Source organism: Phaethon lepturus, unplaced genomic scaffold (genome assembly GCF_000687285.1).
Source record: "Phaethon lepturus isolate BGI_N335 unplaced genomic scaffold, ASM68728v1 scaffold21548, whole genome shotgun sequence".
In the NCBI taxonomy this organism is placed as follows: domain Eukaryota; kingdom Metazoa; phylum Chordata; class Aves; order Phaethontiformes; family Phaethontidae; genus Phaethon; species Phaethon lepturus.
The window spans coordinates 14,690-28,789 of record NW_010558691.1 but is presented as its reverse complement, the minus strand read 5'-3'; the positions used below and the strand labels follow the sequence as shown (position 1 = coordinate 28,789).

Genomic DNA, 14,100 nt, shown 5'->3' with positions numbered 1-14,100 from the left:
TGGGCCGCCGTTGTGCTGGCGCCGGCTGCCTGTGTCCCACAGAGGATATTTGTGTGCAACAGGTCCAACAGCGGCTGTCTGCTCCTTAACGTCCTCACAGCCCGGGCTGCCGGTGCACAAGGTGGGTCTGGAGACCAAGGGACGTCGCTCTTCCAGTGCTTCCCTTAACCAGCCCCAAATCTGGACGTGCACGGTCCCCATCTCCTGTGGGTAGCTGGAGCCCGGCCAGAGCAAGGGTCTGGGCACGGAGAGGTGTTTGAGGTGGCAGAGCATCTCCAGGGAGAGGGCAGCCCACGCCAAGCACCCCTCGAAGGAGAGGGCTTGGTGGGTGGGGGCTGTCTAAGCCCCCCACCAGCACTTAACGAAGCTGAGAATTGCAGTTTTAGGCAAGTCCAGGGGGGACACACACAATAATTTCCAGCCCTTGAAAGAAAGGAGCTTTCTGTGAACTACCTCTGCGTGGCAGCGTGAGCAGCACCAGGGCCAGGCTGACCCCAGGCAGCTAGTGAACAGCAGTGATTTGTGGTCCCTGATTGGGACACCATGCTTCAGAGTTGGGTTGGGTTTTTTTTCCCCCTGAAAGGGAAATTCAGGTAGGTATGGTGAGATGAGATGAGATGAGATGAGATGAGATGAGATGAGATGAGATGAGATGAGATGAGATGAGATGAGATGAGATGGTCTATGGGAGATTTAGCTGGGCTGGTGGGAAAAGGGAGCCATGCAAGCTCAAAGGTAAAGCAACTCCCCTTGACAGTCACTGGAGACCTTGTGTCATAAGCTTCTAGGGGGGCTGTCAGTGGGACATTGGAGATAGTTTCCAGGTGGGATGTTTCCAGGTCTATCCAGCTCCAAAGGCAGAGTAGCTGTGTGATCCTCAGGCATGTTTTATTCTCACTTTGCACCTCAGATGTGAGGCTCTGTGCTGTGGTCACCCCCAGGAAAGGGCTGGGTGAAAGAAGAGAGAAAGAAAATGCTGGTTTTGCCCTACAAGCAGCCAAATGTGTGGCCATCTGCTGGTTTTTTTGGGGCCATTAATCTTCTCATCACTTACGGCTCAAACATGTCTTAGACTTGTTCGTGGAGGATGGATATGGTTTTTGGCTTTGTCTTGCTATTCACAAATGGGTAATAATGTTTTTCTAAGTTGGGTTGTGGGTTTGAGATTTCTTGAAAAATCATTCTTGCTCGCCAAATTGGTCGGCCAGCCCCTGCTGAGCAAAGAGGGAATCTCAGTTCTCTGAGAGGGGAGACTTTAAAGCACAAAAGCGAATTCTGCCATTGCCCTGATTTCAAAGAAAACGAAAGCAGGACATCAGGAAAAGCTAATGAGATAAAATAATAGAGCTGGCAGAGCTGTTGCTCTTGCTAAAGCCCAGGACACAGCTGACCTCTTTGTAAGTCTGTAAGAACAATGTCAGGCTATTTTGGCAAAATCTCTTTTGGTTTGGTAAGGAGGCCTTTGGTGGATTGCTGTGTGCTATCAGTAGCAAGGTACCAGATCCTCCCCCATCTCTTGGGGTCAAGATCTCTCTGGAGAGAGGTCCCAAAGGTGCAAAACCAGAGCTAAGGGTTAATACCCCTTGTATCGGCCACGGAAACGGAATTGTTATTGCTCAGCCATTTGTCTGTTACGATCTTTCAATTAACAAGTCCTCATCTTCTTAAAACGACCAGAGCTGTAGCTGATGTACCCAACAGCGACCTGGCAACAAGCTCTTCCTCTGGTTGTACCCTTCCCTGGCAGCCCTAAATCGTGTATCACCCTGTCTGCCTCCTTATTTTTGCATGTTGCCTCTGTTGCTATCAATATTGTCCCCGAGACATCTCCATTGGGATCAGATAAGGTAACACCACTGTAATAAATTTATAGCAAAAGTAATTCCTGCAGTGTTGACAGCTAAATAAATATTGGGCCAAAGGGGTAATGGAAAAAAGCCCTAAACCCTTGTTTTTTTATTTAAAAGAGAAGTATAACACTGCTGACTTTCCGCTGCGTGTACATGCCGAGTGTCACCCAGGTGCGTTGCTGAGCAGCTTCTGATTTTGTCTGTCTGACCTCAAATCGATCCCTACAGAGGAAAGTGTGCTCTTATTTACCACGCACAGGATGACCCTTTCAGATGAAACTTGGGGTATAAAAGGACTGAGGCATTCATGTTGGTTTAAAAAGTTTTAATAGTATTTCAAAGTCCAGTTAAAGTCCTTGGATTATTCTAGAATTACAGACTTGCTTCACAGAATTTAATCCCGGTTATAATTTCCTTGTAATGGATGATTGAGATGCCATTTTCACTCCATTCTGTTTAAACATACACAATTGTCCCTCCAGTAAATGGATGGTGTGATTTTTTGCTACACTTCATAGTGTTAAAACTCTATACAAATATTGTACTACGCGTACAAAAATAAGTGCTTCATGCACACACTTTTTAATACTGCTTCTTGCCCTTTTCTTTGACATCTTTCTGAACTTGTATAAATAGCTGAAAAAGCAGACTAAAGTTACTGAACATGGAAAGTGAGAAACGCTTTCTGCCAACGGTAGTCTTTTAGAGAGAGACATGGATATATTACTCGTTGGCGGTCAAACACAGCTTAAAAGACATAGACAGAAGAGAAAATAAAGCCACACTACCTATAACACTCTCGGTTATTTTGCCCTCTGCGAACAGGTTTGTCATTTTCTGTGAAGCCAAGCGTGCCGAACAGCAGCCGCAGAGGGCTTATAATACCTCTAGCATCGCCCGAATGGGCTACTTTATCAAGAGAAAGGGTGTGATAGTACTGCAAACAGTACAGCTTATGTGGTTTTGTTCCATTCCTAGCGAAATCAAGTCAGCTGAAGCACGAGAATAGAAAACACTTAACTCCCGGTAGCCACCACCTTGTCACAGACCACCGTGCTTTGTACGGCTTTGGGGATGCGTGGGAAAAGCTCCGCTTGAAAGGGCTTGCACGCCGCTGCATTACATCATCCAGACTGGATGAAAAATCGCAGGCCAGATCTGTTGGAACGGATGGGCATCGCCAACCTGGCCGTAAGTTCTCCCCCCAAAAGGGTGGTTTTTTGGTCCTCAACTGAGCAGATTCAAGTTTTCTTAATGGACGTTACTGTATAGGATATATTATATAGGATTAACGTGTCTGCTGTAGTTACCTAGCACTGGGCTTCTCCTGTATCTCTAAAGCATCGTTACTCCTGCCTCAATCCAACGGCAAAAATAAACGGATATTGCCCTCCTGCTGTAAACCAAAGGGTGCTCCCAGCATCCCCAAAGCGTTCAAACGCAGCACCGGTCACTGGAGGCTGGTGCTCTCCAAAACGAGAGGCGCCTTTACTGTTGACGTGAACCCTCTTCCACTAAATTCTTTTTTGCAAGAATCGCAGCAGCCGACAGCCTGTTTTAATGTGTAAAGCAGTGTTAACAGCCAGGCAGGGATCTCTCCATCCTGTCAAAAAGGATCCTGGTATGTGATTTCATTCCCGTAGAGATACCCATTATTATCGGGCCATGGCTGTGAGCTCTTGTGCTCTAACTAAACAGAGAATTGATGGTAATAAATAGTGCTTTTTTGGTCTTCAACCTTAGTAGTTCTAAAGGTTCTCCTATTTATCACTGAATGTGCCATTGGATGGGAGGTGGAAAAAATCCTGTTGTTTGTTGTTTTGTGACTTCTAGGTATGGCTGGGAAGCGGCAAAGTGAGAGGGAAAACTCTGATGAATGCGTTAAAAATTAAATTAGCATTCAAGAGCGTGCAAACTAGGCTGTTAGGCTGGGCAGACACATTTATGATAAATGTCTTTTTTCCGTGGCTGTGCCAGAATGAATTTAAAAGACTCTTGAGATGCTTGAACACATCCCCGGAACGCTGGTGGCACGGGATGCTCAGAGGCAGTAAGAGGCAAACCGGAGACCTCCGCACAGCCAAAGGGCAGCCTTTCATTTTACCCCCTGCTCTCCTGGCTCGAGAAATTTTGGGGTCTGTCTGGCTGAAATTTTGGGGTGAACGGAGGAGAACTCCTGCTGCATGGAGGGGCTTGCTGGAGACACCCCATCCTTCCCCAGTCCCACATCACAACATCCACGGGACCAACTGTTTTCAGCACAGGTCATTGCATGTAAACACACACACAATGGTGTGTATGTATATATACATTTATATATATACCTATGTATATACACACACCCGAGAACCACTCGTTTTCTGGGCTGAGATTCTGTTTTCTAGTGTCAAATTCTGATTTTGAGTGATTTTTTTTTTTTCTCCTTTCCCCCCTAACATCCTGTTATGAAGCTAAAGGACTACAAGAATGAAACTCCAACTAAAATCTAACTTTGGGTGACAGATTAGTTTAAAATCATGAGGGTGTAAGAATTACCAGACCAAGATTTTTTCCTGCCCTGTGCTCGATTTAAGGGAACTCGGCTAAAGACAGGATTAAAATGCTCCGTAGCCATCGCTGCGTGCAGTGACTGCGAAGGCCGGGTACGCTTCGTACGCTGCATACGTCGCTAAATCTTGTCCCATTGTCACTGCTTGTTTGAGCTGAGTGGCTGTGACAGTCGCGGCTGCGTTAGCAATGGTGTATCCTGCAGGGGAAAGGGGAGAAAAAATGCAGAATAATGAAAAGACCCACCATCACCTGATAGTTTTTGATGGGAAGTCTTTGCTGTCCATGGAAATGATGTAGGGAGCAATGAGTTTGCTAATGGGAATAATCTAATTTAATTAAATAGGTCATTTCTGGCATTTTTTTTTCTCCACGTTAAAGATAATAATAAAAGAAAAAAGCTGGAAAGCTAATGCATTTTCTCACCTATTATTGGTTAAACACATTGCTTGAAAAATGCCCCTCTCTGTTGAATTTTTTTTTTTCTTAGGCTTCGATTATCTCTGAGCTAAGAGGGTGTTAATGGTGCTGTGTACACAGCCTCCCACACATGGCATGAGGAGGGCGAGAAAATTAAGTAATATAAGGGAAATCTGGGCAGGTTTCAGAGAGAAAATATGGCTCTGATACACTTCACATTCAAAATACATGCAATTCAGGGCAGCCACGACAGAGAGGGGGGAAACTCCCTCTATGCAATATTAGGGAGAAAATATTTAGTAAACTGGATGTTTTTTCCCATCAGTTTTTAATGGAAAATGTGGTTTCAACACTTCAAAATTTTCCATGGGAAAATGTTAGCTTTGCTGATTTAAAATGAATCACTGGGAAAAAAAACATTGTTTGGGGCTGGTTTGTCTGAAAGCAGGGTAGAGCAGCTTGTCGACCAGACCACAATATTTTGTTGTGAAAGAATCGAGAATTAAGACAAAGCCCAAATTTGGGAAGAGCTGGGGTACCCATTGGCTCTGCTGGACCAGGCTCTGCTGCCAAACTACACCTCCCACAGGCCAAAATCTCTGACGGGCCAGCTGGGCAACGGGATCCACGCAAGGTCAGTCAGAGCCAAGGTCCTCTTGGTGGGAGGAATAGAGATGTTGGGCAACACTGAGAGCATGTTGCCTCGTTGAAGGTGTTACCTTAGGGGAAAACATGAGACATTCGCTGTAAGTTGAGTATTGTGGCCACTCAAAGTATCTTCTTTGCATCAGCAAAGTGAGGTGCAACGTTTCAAATAGGAATTGAGAAATCTGTCATTTAAAGCGTATCTGCCACCATCATAAGAGAAATGAGCTACCTGGGCATAACCTGAGCTGGGCTTCAGCAAGCCCTGATCAAGGACCAGGGTGTGTTGCAAGCAGAAATTTTAGCGTATGTCAATTTGTTGAATTTCCAAGACAAATAAATAAGGGTGGATGAAAGAAAAAGGAGAGATCATAATTAAGCAGTAAGTGGAGACTGGATTCAATAAAGGGTGCATTTGGTTTCCACGCTGCGGAAGCCTGCACAGACCCAGACAAATTGATTTTTCTGTGGCTTTTGCGGACTCCTGTGGCAGGAAGATAGATTTTTATTTCTTTTTTTTTTAAATCCATCCTTGAGACACTCCAAACAACTCAGTCGTACTGACTAATGCGTTCCTGGTGTGCAGTTTGGCATGCTTCGCTCCGACTACAGCAGAATAACCATCGTGCTAGAAAGCGCAGTAAGTGCAATGCCTGCGAGCTGGGTTCCTGCTCCCAGCCTGTGTTTTCCATGACGACCCAAGTTGTTTTGGGCAGCTGCAAGAGCTATTGAGTATGAATTCCCAAACTGGGAAAAAAAAACAACCTTCCAGTGGGGGTGTGAGAGCTGGGATCAGATCCGGACTTTCACGGTTGCGTCATGTCTTCAGTGGGTGAAATCAAAAGTGTTGGTCCAAGGGGATGCTGAGGGAGAATGGATGAACTGTGAATCAATCAACTGTGCTCCTTTACAGTGAGGAAGGTCTACCCCATCCTGGGTGGCATTGGCCAGACTGCAGCCAGCAGGTCCAGGGAGGGGATTCATCCCAGATGTGGCACTGGGAATGCCACATCTGGGCTCTCCATCCCATCTGGGGCTCCCAGTTGAAGGGAGGCATCCACAAACTGGAAGGAGTGGTGGGGAGGTGTGTCCCTGGGAGGGAGCCCTTGTCCCAGCTCGCCAGGACACGGCCCCAAGCAACCTGATGTATCTGCATCATTGCCCCTGCTGAGAGCAGGGTCAGACCAGACACCCTCAAGACACTGCCTCCAGCCTGAGTTGCTCTGTGGTATCTACACCATAATTTGGGTAATCCGGGTGTACAGATAAATTACTCTACAGGCAGTAAAGGCGTCACACACAGAAGTAAGATGAGCCAAGGTAGAGGGGTGTGGGGGAACACAGCCAGGTCTGTCCTTGATGGACAAAAACGGGCTCATTCTTGACATCCACAAGGAAGCGTGCAGGAAAAATAATACGCCAGGAGACCTTTGCTGTACAGACCTTCCCATACCTGGAAAAGCTGGTGCTGCAGGAGGTACCTCTGCTCCCTCCGTGGGAATCCCCAGCGTCTGAAGGGTGTATTCTGCTGCATAGGTTTTGGCTTCATCGATGTAGGCACTGAGCTTGGGTGGTGTGAAGGGATGTCTGTGAGTACAGCAAGATGTTAGCGTTTTCTTTTTTCTCTAGGACTTTCCTGCAAGAGGTTTTGATCCAATCATAGATGGCATCATCCCACATATCAAATGGAAACATTATTTTACTGTGCCGACGCATTAACAAAAGTACTTTCCTCGTAGGAGCCCGGTTTCTTTGCTGAGCTTAATCAGCCCCGGGTCTCATTTTGGACACAACATCCTTTCAGAGCATGTTGTACATTTTCAGTCCAAAAGAAAGCCTGCTGCAGTCTGGGTTTTTCTTTAAAATACACAGCAAACAATGTTTTAGGTCAGAAATATTTAGAATCATACTTGGAGATGAATGATCAGCATGTTCCTTCAAGCTGCTTTATTTTTCCCACAAGAGTTATCGTATGCTTTGTTTTTGTACTAAAAAGCAGCCTTTTGCCTGATTATTTCTGGCTTTCTGTAATCTTTGCACCACCAGAGAGAGAGCACCAAGCATGGCAGACATCACTATCAGTCTATTTTAGTTTGTGGATGTTTTTCTCCCGTGTGTGTGTGTGTGTGTGTATATAAAGGAAATAGAGTCCTGTGCGATTGTATTTTGAGGAGAGATGCTAGACAAAATGGCATTAAAAAAAAAAAAATCCTAAACCCCAGAAAACCTCGAACAGTTACGTACATGGCGGGGTTCTGGCTGGCAAGGGCAGGGATCGTGATTTTGTACAGGAAGAGCTGTCTTTGGTCTTGGCCGATTGCAGAGTGGAGCTGGTAAACAGGCTGTCCCCAGTTGTTTTTCTGGCAGATCTCTTCTAAGATCTAGAAGGGAGAAAAGGGATTTTGCTCAGGTTAATCGCTGCGCAGTAGCCTTCTCGCCCAGCTCCAGCCCCTGCCCTGGTGAGCTTCCTTCCCTCCAAAGGGTTTTCAGGGCTGTCGTGGCAGCTTCCTCCGGGCTTAGCCAAAAAAAGATAAAATAAATGGCAGACAGGATACTACATTCACCTTGAAGTATAAGATTCCTCTAAATGCTTTGTATTTTAAAAATCCGTTCAGTGCCTGAAGTTCATTATTACCCCATTAAATCGGACATCTTTGCCCTTTTGCTGATTAACTGTCTTATTCTGTTGTCGGTGTGGTTTTCTTTGAATTCTCCCCAGAAACTCTATCTGTGCACTTCTTTTTAACAGTGCAAAAGCACTGGGGTTGCATTCATCCTCGCTGCTCTGGTGCCTCCCGAGCTTAGGGGGTTACAGTGCATGAAAAGTCCAGACAGACTGGGCTGTGAGAAAAAAGGCTGTGTTTCCATCCAATTAATTATACGGGCTTCAACAGGCCACTTCTGCTTCTAGTTTGAAAGAGAAATGCTGAACCACGTTGCCCCCGGCCTTAGCACAGCTTATTCCATGGTAATTGGGAATCTCTGTCTGGAAACGCTCTTGCTTAGGCTTTGGTGGCTTTTTTTTTTAACCCACTGGGTATGTATGTGCTGTCCCAAATGGGGTTGAACACAGCGTGGTGTTCCCGTGCCTCCCTGTGAGCGTTGCTCAGACCAGTTTGTTGGTTTTTTTTTCAAGTAGCTCCACCAGACCTGACACTCAGCTGAGAAGACGATGGGTTTGGGGCTTTGCGACGTTGGCTGGGCTGCCAGCTGGGTTGGACCGGAGACCCCCAGGTGCTTCCAAACTATGTCTTTCTGTGCTCCACCTTATTTAAAATTTATACTTAATTTTTTTTATTAAAATGCAAAATTTAAATGTCAGTGCTGCTTTTAATTTTGTAATCATAGCTCCAACTGAAGTCTAGCACTTTGTAGAGTAAACTAGTTCATTACATTTCTTGACTATGGCAAGACTTGCTCCCCGCTGTCCCAACATCTTTATAAGGATGTCGGTTTTATAACATCAACATTTAAATCCTCAGTGAGGCAGATCTACTTACTAACACCGAGCATCCCAGCTAGGCAGTGGGAACAACATCCATCATTCAAAGATGCTGTTGAAACGGTCTCAGGGCAGCAGATAGGAGAGGCTGAGTAAGTCGACAGAGATTAATGAGGCTGTCCTGTTAGGGAGGCTGTTGTGAAGCAAGCTGTAGCTGTTTAAGACCTGCTGTTGTGAAATAGTAGCAATGGGGGGATTAGGGAGCTCAGCTGCTGGGAAAATGTGCCCCAAAAAACTAGTGTTGCAGGTGCCCGGCCCTGTTACTGCGCTATTTGAAATACATGCAGTAGGGGGTTGGCACGGATGGGAAGAGGAAAAAATTAATTTCATCTGCCCTAAGGCAGTGCAGCACCACTCAGACCCATTTCACCCCTCTCACATGCTGATAAAATAGAGTGAAAGGACTGTGAAAATTTGCAGGGCGGGAAACTCCACTTTCCAGTTTTCTGGGAGAGAAAAGGATGTTTTCATAGACTTTGGCAAACCAGGTGCTGTGGCAATTGAAAAGTTAAGAGGCAAAGATGTGCTTCAAAATTGAGGGTGAAGTTAGTTTCCTATGTTGCGTTGGGCGATGTAAGGGGAAAGGAGTTGATCTAAGAGCCGGAACCTCAGAAACTCGGGGGATTTGTTCGGGGTTTGTTCTCCTCAGCCCTCATTCATCCACCTGGATCCAAGTCCCGCACGCACAAGCACATCAAAAGCTCCTTGGACAACCAGAGCTTCTGCGCTGGCCTTGGCAGTGCAGGCTGGCAACACCTCTTTCCCCATAAATGATTTCAAGACATACATTATTTCTCTAAGATATGTGCATTGGTTCTTTGGTGAAGCCCCAAGCTCAAACCCATTTTGGGTGAGAATTTGTCTACCCTCGGTGCAACAACCGTAGCTGGATTTCATCTTACACCCATGGGTGTTTACAAAAGCTCTCCTCCGAGGGAGAGCAGATGTCGTTCTACAGTGAGGCGGGTGGGTATTGCAAGATGCAACTAGTAGTATTTTATTTTCTGAATGTCTTTTGAGATACAAGAACAGATTTAGTTGTCTGTCCCCAGTGCAAATTCAAGCAGGGGGCCCTTTTCCCGAAAGTGTTTTGGGCAAAGTTAGACTTTGGCCAGGATACTGACGCTCTTTTTCACGCACGCACCTGAGGAGCAAGTTTGATCCCTTGGGGCTTTAGCGTAACGTGGTTCATCGGCGTGAGCTCCATTCCTGGCAAGAGGTCGTAGAGTTTATCCTCTCCCCTCTTTTCTCCTTTGAGCTGGTATCCACGCCCCAGGCCCGTGTACGCCAGGTAGCCACGACCTCCCAGTCCTCTAACTCCCGCAGCCCCTACAGGTACATTCATGTAAATTTCTAGGAATGTAAGAAGGCATTAAACTGAATCAAATCACCGGAAAAATTACCCTGATTCTCGCTGAAATGGAAAAGTTAGCCCCACTTGCCGGGTTTGGGAAGAAGATGGGCAGGAGCCCCCCCATAGCCCGTTGCTGGGATAACCCAGGCTCGGCACTGGCGCCTTTTCTTTTTGTGCTTGGATGTTTGGATGGGTGAGATTTTTGGAGGGAGGCCCGGCTTCTTTCTGACCCAGTTTCCATCTTCTCTGGTGAATTTTGGTTTCGTGACACCTTTCTAACTGGATTTGCGGTTGAAAGGCAGAGAGGGGACAGCTGGTATGACTTGCTACCAACCAGTGTAATTTCACCTTCTTGAGGAATTCAGAGTTTGTACGATCCCTTGCTTATGTGAACAAAAATCCTTTCTTTTCCCCTCCGTTACTCTCCCATGTTTGTTCAAGGAGTCCTACTTGGGAGCCTGGGGAGACTGCAAGGCAAGAGAGGGCTACGGGGTTATCACATCTGCACCTTTCTTAATGCAACCTTCATGGGAATTAGTATCACCTGTGTGGGCAAAAATATGGGGGGCAACAAGGGAAATTCCTGTACCCTTCCTAGGGAAGGGGGAAAAATTGGCCGGCCTGGTTCTTACCAGGCCTAATGGGATGCCATGCAGGGTCCCACGCTTCTGCAGGACCTGGCCATGGCTTGGGGACACAAGCTGTCTGCCACAGGCACCATCTTTGGAAGGAAGATCGAGTGGGCAGATTCACTTATTTTTTTTCTAGCCCCTAAGCTTACTTCTGCACTTACCAAATGATGCCTGCAATGGTATTTAATAGGGGGGTACCTGAGCGTGGGGATTTGATTTGGTCCCAGGTGCCGTCACCCAGGATCAAAGCTTTCAGAAATACTCTCTTTTCATAGACTGCTTATTATTAGGTTAATGATGCCCCAAAAAAAGGAGTCCATCTCCCAGAACACACAATTAATGGCTTTTTTGATTTCAGCGCTGGTTCCCTGCTCTGCATCAGGGCGATGTGACGTCCCTGGGAAATGCTGTGGCTTTGGGTCAGAAAACACAAGGCCTGGTAAAACTTTCCCTGCGACCTTCAAAGCAAAGAGGAAACACAGCAGAGAGCTGGGCTGGCTCTGAAGGGGGGAAAGGAAAATTGTTTTATTTGGTCTTCCCTGCTGGGGCAAAACCAGGAGGATTCGTGGTTTATTTATGCTGGACATAGGGCAATCTGGAAGCTGTTTCAAGCTTGCTCTGGGAAATTTTTTTTTTTTTCATGACCTGCTTATTCTGCCGGAAGATCGCCGTGCCTTTGGGAAGGACAGAGCCCAAAAACTGTATTTTCCATCCCTCTTTAACAGGGGTCCAGCATCCAGCGCAAAGCCAATGCCCTCAACACGAGCCTAGGGAGCGGCCACCCCAGCCCCGGAGGAGTTGTGTTGCTAGAGGCGAACGTTGGCGTGACGGGAGTTACCTCGGATGGATGGGGGCCGGATGATGGTCCTGCTGCTGAGCCCCTTGGTGGCAGGGAAGTGGAGGTTGGGGATAGCCGCGTAGGCTTGGGGTGCATAGAAAACCGGGGCACCCAGGTAGGCGGTAGCGGGGTCGTACACGTGCCCGAAGGTGTAGGTGTATTCTCCTTGCAGCATGGTGCCTCTGCCGCCTGTGCCGCGAGTGTATCTGACGTAGCTGTCTTTGTCGACAGGTTTGGCTAACGTCACCTCGATCGGGGACCCATCCAGCACCTTCACAGCAGGGTGGTGGGGAGAGAGCACGGGAGAAGCACAAACATTAGTTTCCAAAGTGCACAGGGTTTATCCTGTCTAGGGAGGCAGTTTCCCCACATGGTTTGCTAATGGGATGGGAAGATGGAGAAAACCACCCAAAAAAAAGCCAAAATCTCCCTCCCACGGGTGGAATAAGGCACTGGCTGGCTGAAGGCTTTAATGCGTTGAGAGCACCCACCCCTGATCCCTGCCAGGAGAGGCTCCTTAACCAAATTAGCACAGCTGTGAAGCCTTCGAAAGGCTTCTCTTCTCTGCAAAGTAGCATGTAAGTCAGTGAGATTATACGTGCTCCTAGGGAGAATCGCAGTAGCACTAAAAATAGGAGCGGGGTTAACACCTCTTTGGGAACAGCTCTTGCATTACAGCGCTGTGAATTACATGCAGCGTGAGGAGTACTAAATACAGCAACCTCCTTGCAAATCCACATCTGAATTTGGAGCAGATGTTTTGGGTTGACCTTGTTTGTCCCGGTTTGCCATTCACACGCTGCTCTGAGAGTGTTTTTGTTGGCAGATGTGGAACAAGGATGTGAGTGTGAGCCAAGGGAACCATAACCCCTCGTTTGCTAGTCCTCATCTTGGCTTTGCTCTGCTTGCTTTTTTTTTTTCTTTCCTGGGGGGTGAACTGCAGACTGAGCTGGGCAAACATTTAGCACGAACGCAAGGAGCAAGAAGCCAGGATGTGTAACATCACGGTGGCTGAAAAACTAATTCAGGAGTATAAAAGCAGCCTGCGAAGAGAAAATAGGACTAACACCTTCAAGACGTTTTTGTAGGTAATAAACCAGGCAGCTTTGTTTCAGCTGCGTGTAATGTACTGCACACAAGCCCCACGAGTTAGCATTACAGCAGCTTTACCTTCCCGTTCAAGGCTTTCATGGCTTCAACCGCATCTTCTCTTTTATTGAAGTGCACAAAGGCATAGTCTCTAATTTTCTTTACTCTCTCTACTGCACCTATGGAAAACATTGGAATATTAGTTGGAAATGGGTATTAGTTGGAAAATACAGATCTGAAAGAGTGACTGTGTTGGGTTATGAGCCCTTGGAGAGCAAAGGCTGACCAAGGGTAAAAGAGCAAGAGGACAGTGTCTTCTTACCTTTTAGAATGTATGTACTGTGGGAAAATAAATATAAAGGCTGTAGTATTTCAAAGAAAACTAGAAATACTTGCGGTAAGACACCAGTAAGTTTCCCGTTACACTGGCGTGGTTTTCTCCCATCCAAAATGCTCTGTGGGACACTGCCTTTGGTCTTGTGTCTCCCTTCTGTGACAGACCACCAAGACCCAGATGGCTGAGCAGGACATGGAACAGACGAGGATTTGGTGAGCTACAGGATCACCATAGCATCGTAGAATAGTTTGGGTTGGGACCTTCAATGTTTTCGTATGAGCGTCATACGCGCTACTTGGAGGCCGCGTGCAGAGAGCTGACGCTTCTGACATAGAACAAGGAGGCTCTCTCCTCTCAAGCACGGGGACAGGCTGGGGCTGATGGGGCAGCAGGTCTGCGGACAAGGTCTGGCCCTAGGAAACAACCTTCCCCCATGTGGTTCCCCCCAGGGATGCCCCAATTCGCCTGGGCACGGCCCTGATAGGCCTGCTGCAGCTGCGGCATTGGCCCGGCTGGGAGCGGGGTTGGGCTGGAGACGCCCACCCTGGTGCCTCCAGCCTGAATCTTTCTACACTTCTGTGATTACCCACAAAAATTCAAATGTAAATGGCTTCTTGTTCTTCTCTTCTATGTCCATCCTCTACCACTTTCCCTTGCCAGCTGCTCTGCTGCCGGGAACTTCTTGGCAACGAGATACTCAGCATTAATAAGTTAGTCTCTGAAATAACCACACCGGTCCTATTCCCCATGGTCACAAGCCTCAGATATCTGCCTTTTCTTCTCTAACTGTTCATCTTCCCCACTCCTGTGGGTTGGGAAGCACGTCGTCAACCAGCCCAGCCACCAAGGCCGTAACACCCTCAAACACATCCCTCGGAAGTACAGC

General features: G+C 47.1%; 1 protein-coding gene across 2 annotated transcripts in view; it reads right to left on the bottom strand.

Annotated features, from left to right (window-relative positions):
- Positions 1–4,281: 4,281 nt before the first annotated feature.
- A1CF (APOBEC1 complementation factor) overlaps positions 4,282–14,100 on the bottom strand; it is a 22,019-nt gene continuing 12,200 nt past the window's right edge. The window contains exons 6-11 of one of the 2 annotated variants that reach the window (XM_010293151.1): positions 12,959–13,056; positions 11,789–12,059; positions 10,109–10,293; positions 7,707–7,843; positions 6,916–7,049; positions 4,282–4,596 (exon numbers count right to left, since the gene is read on the bottom strand). In XM_010293151.1, the coding sequence (XP_010291453.1) occupies positions 4,445–4,596; positions 6,916–7,049; positions 7,707–7,843; positions 10,109–10,293; positions 11,789–12,059; positions 12,959–13,056 (977 nt within the window). In that variant the 3' untranslated portion in view covers positions 4,282–4,444. Of the gene's footprint in view, positions 4,597–6,915; positions 7,050–7,706; positions 7,844–10,108; positions 10,318–11,788; positions 12,060–12,958; positions 13,057–14,100 lie in introns of both variants that reach the window. The other variant, XM_010293150.1, reaches the window with a different exon arrangement.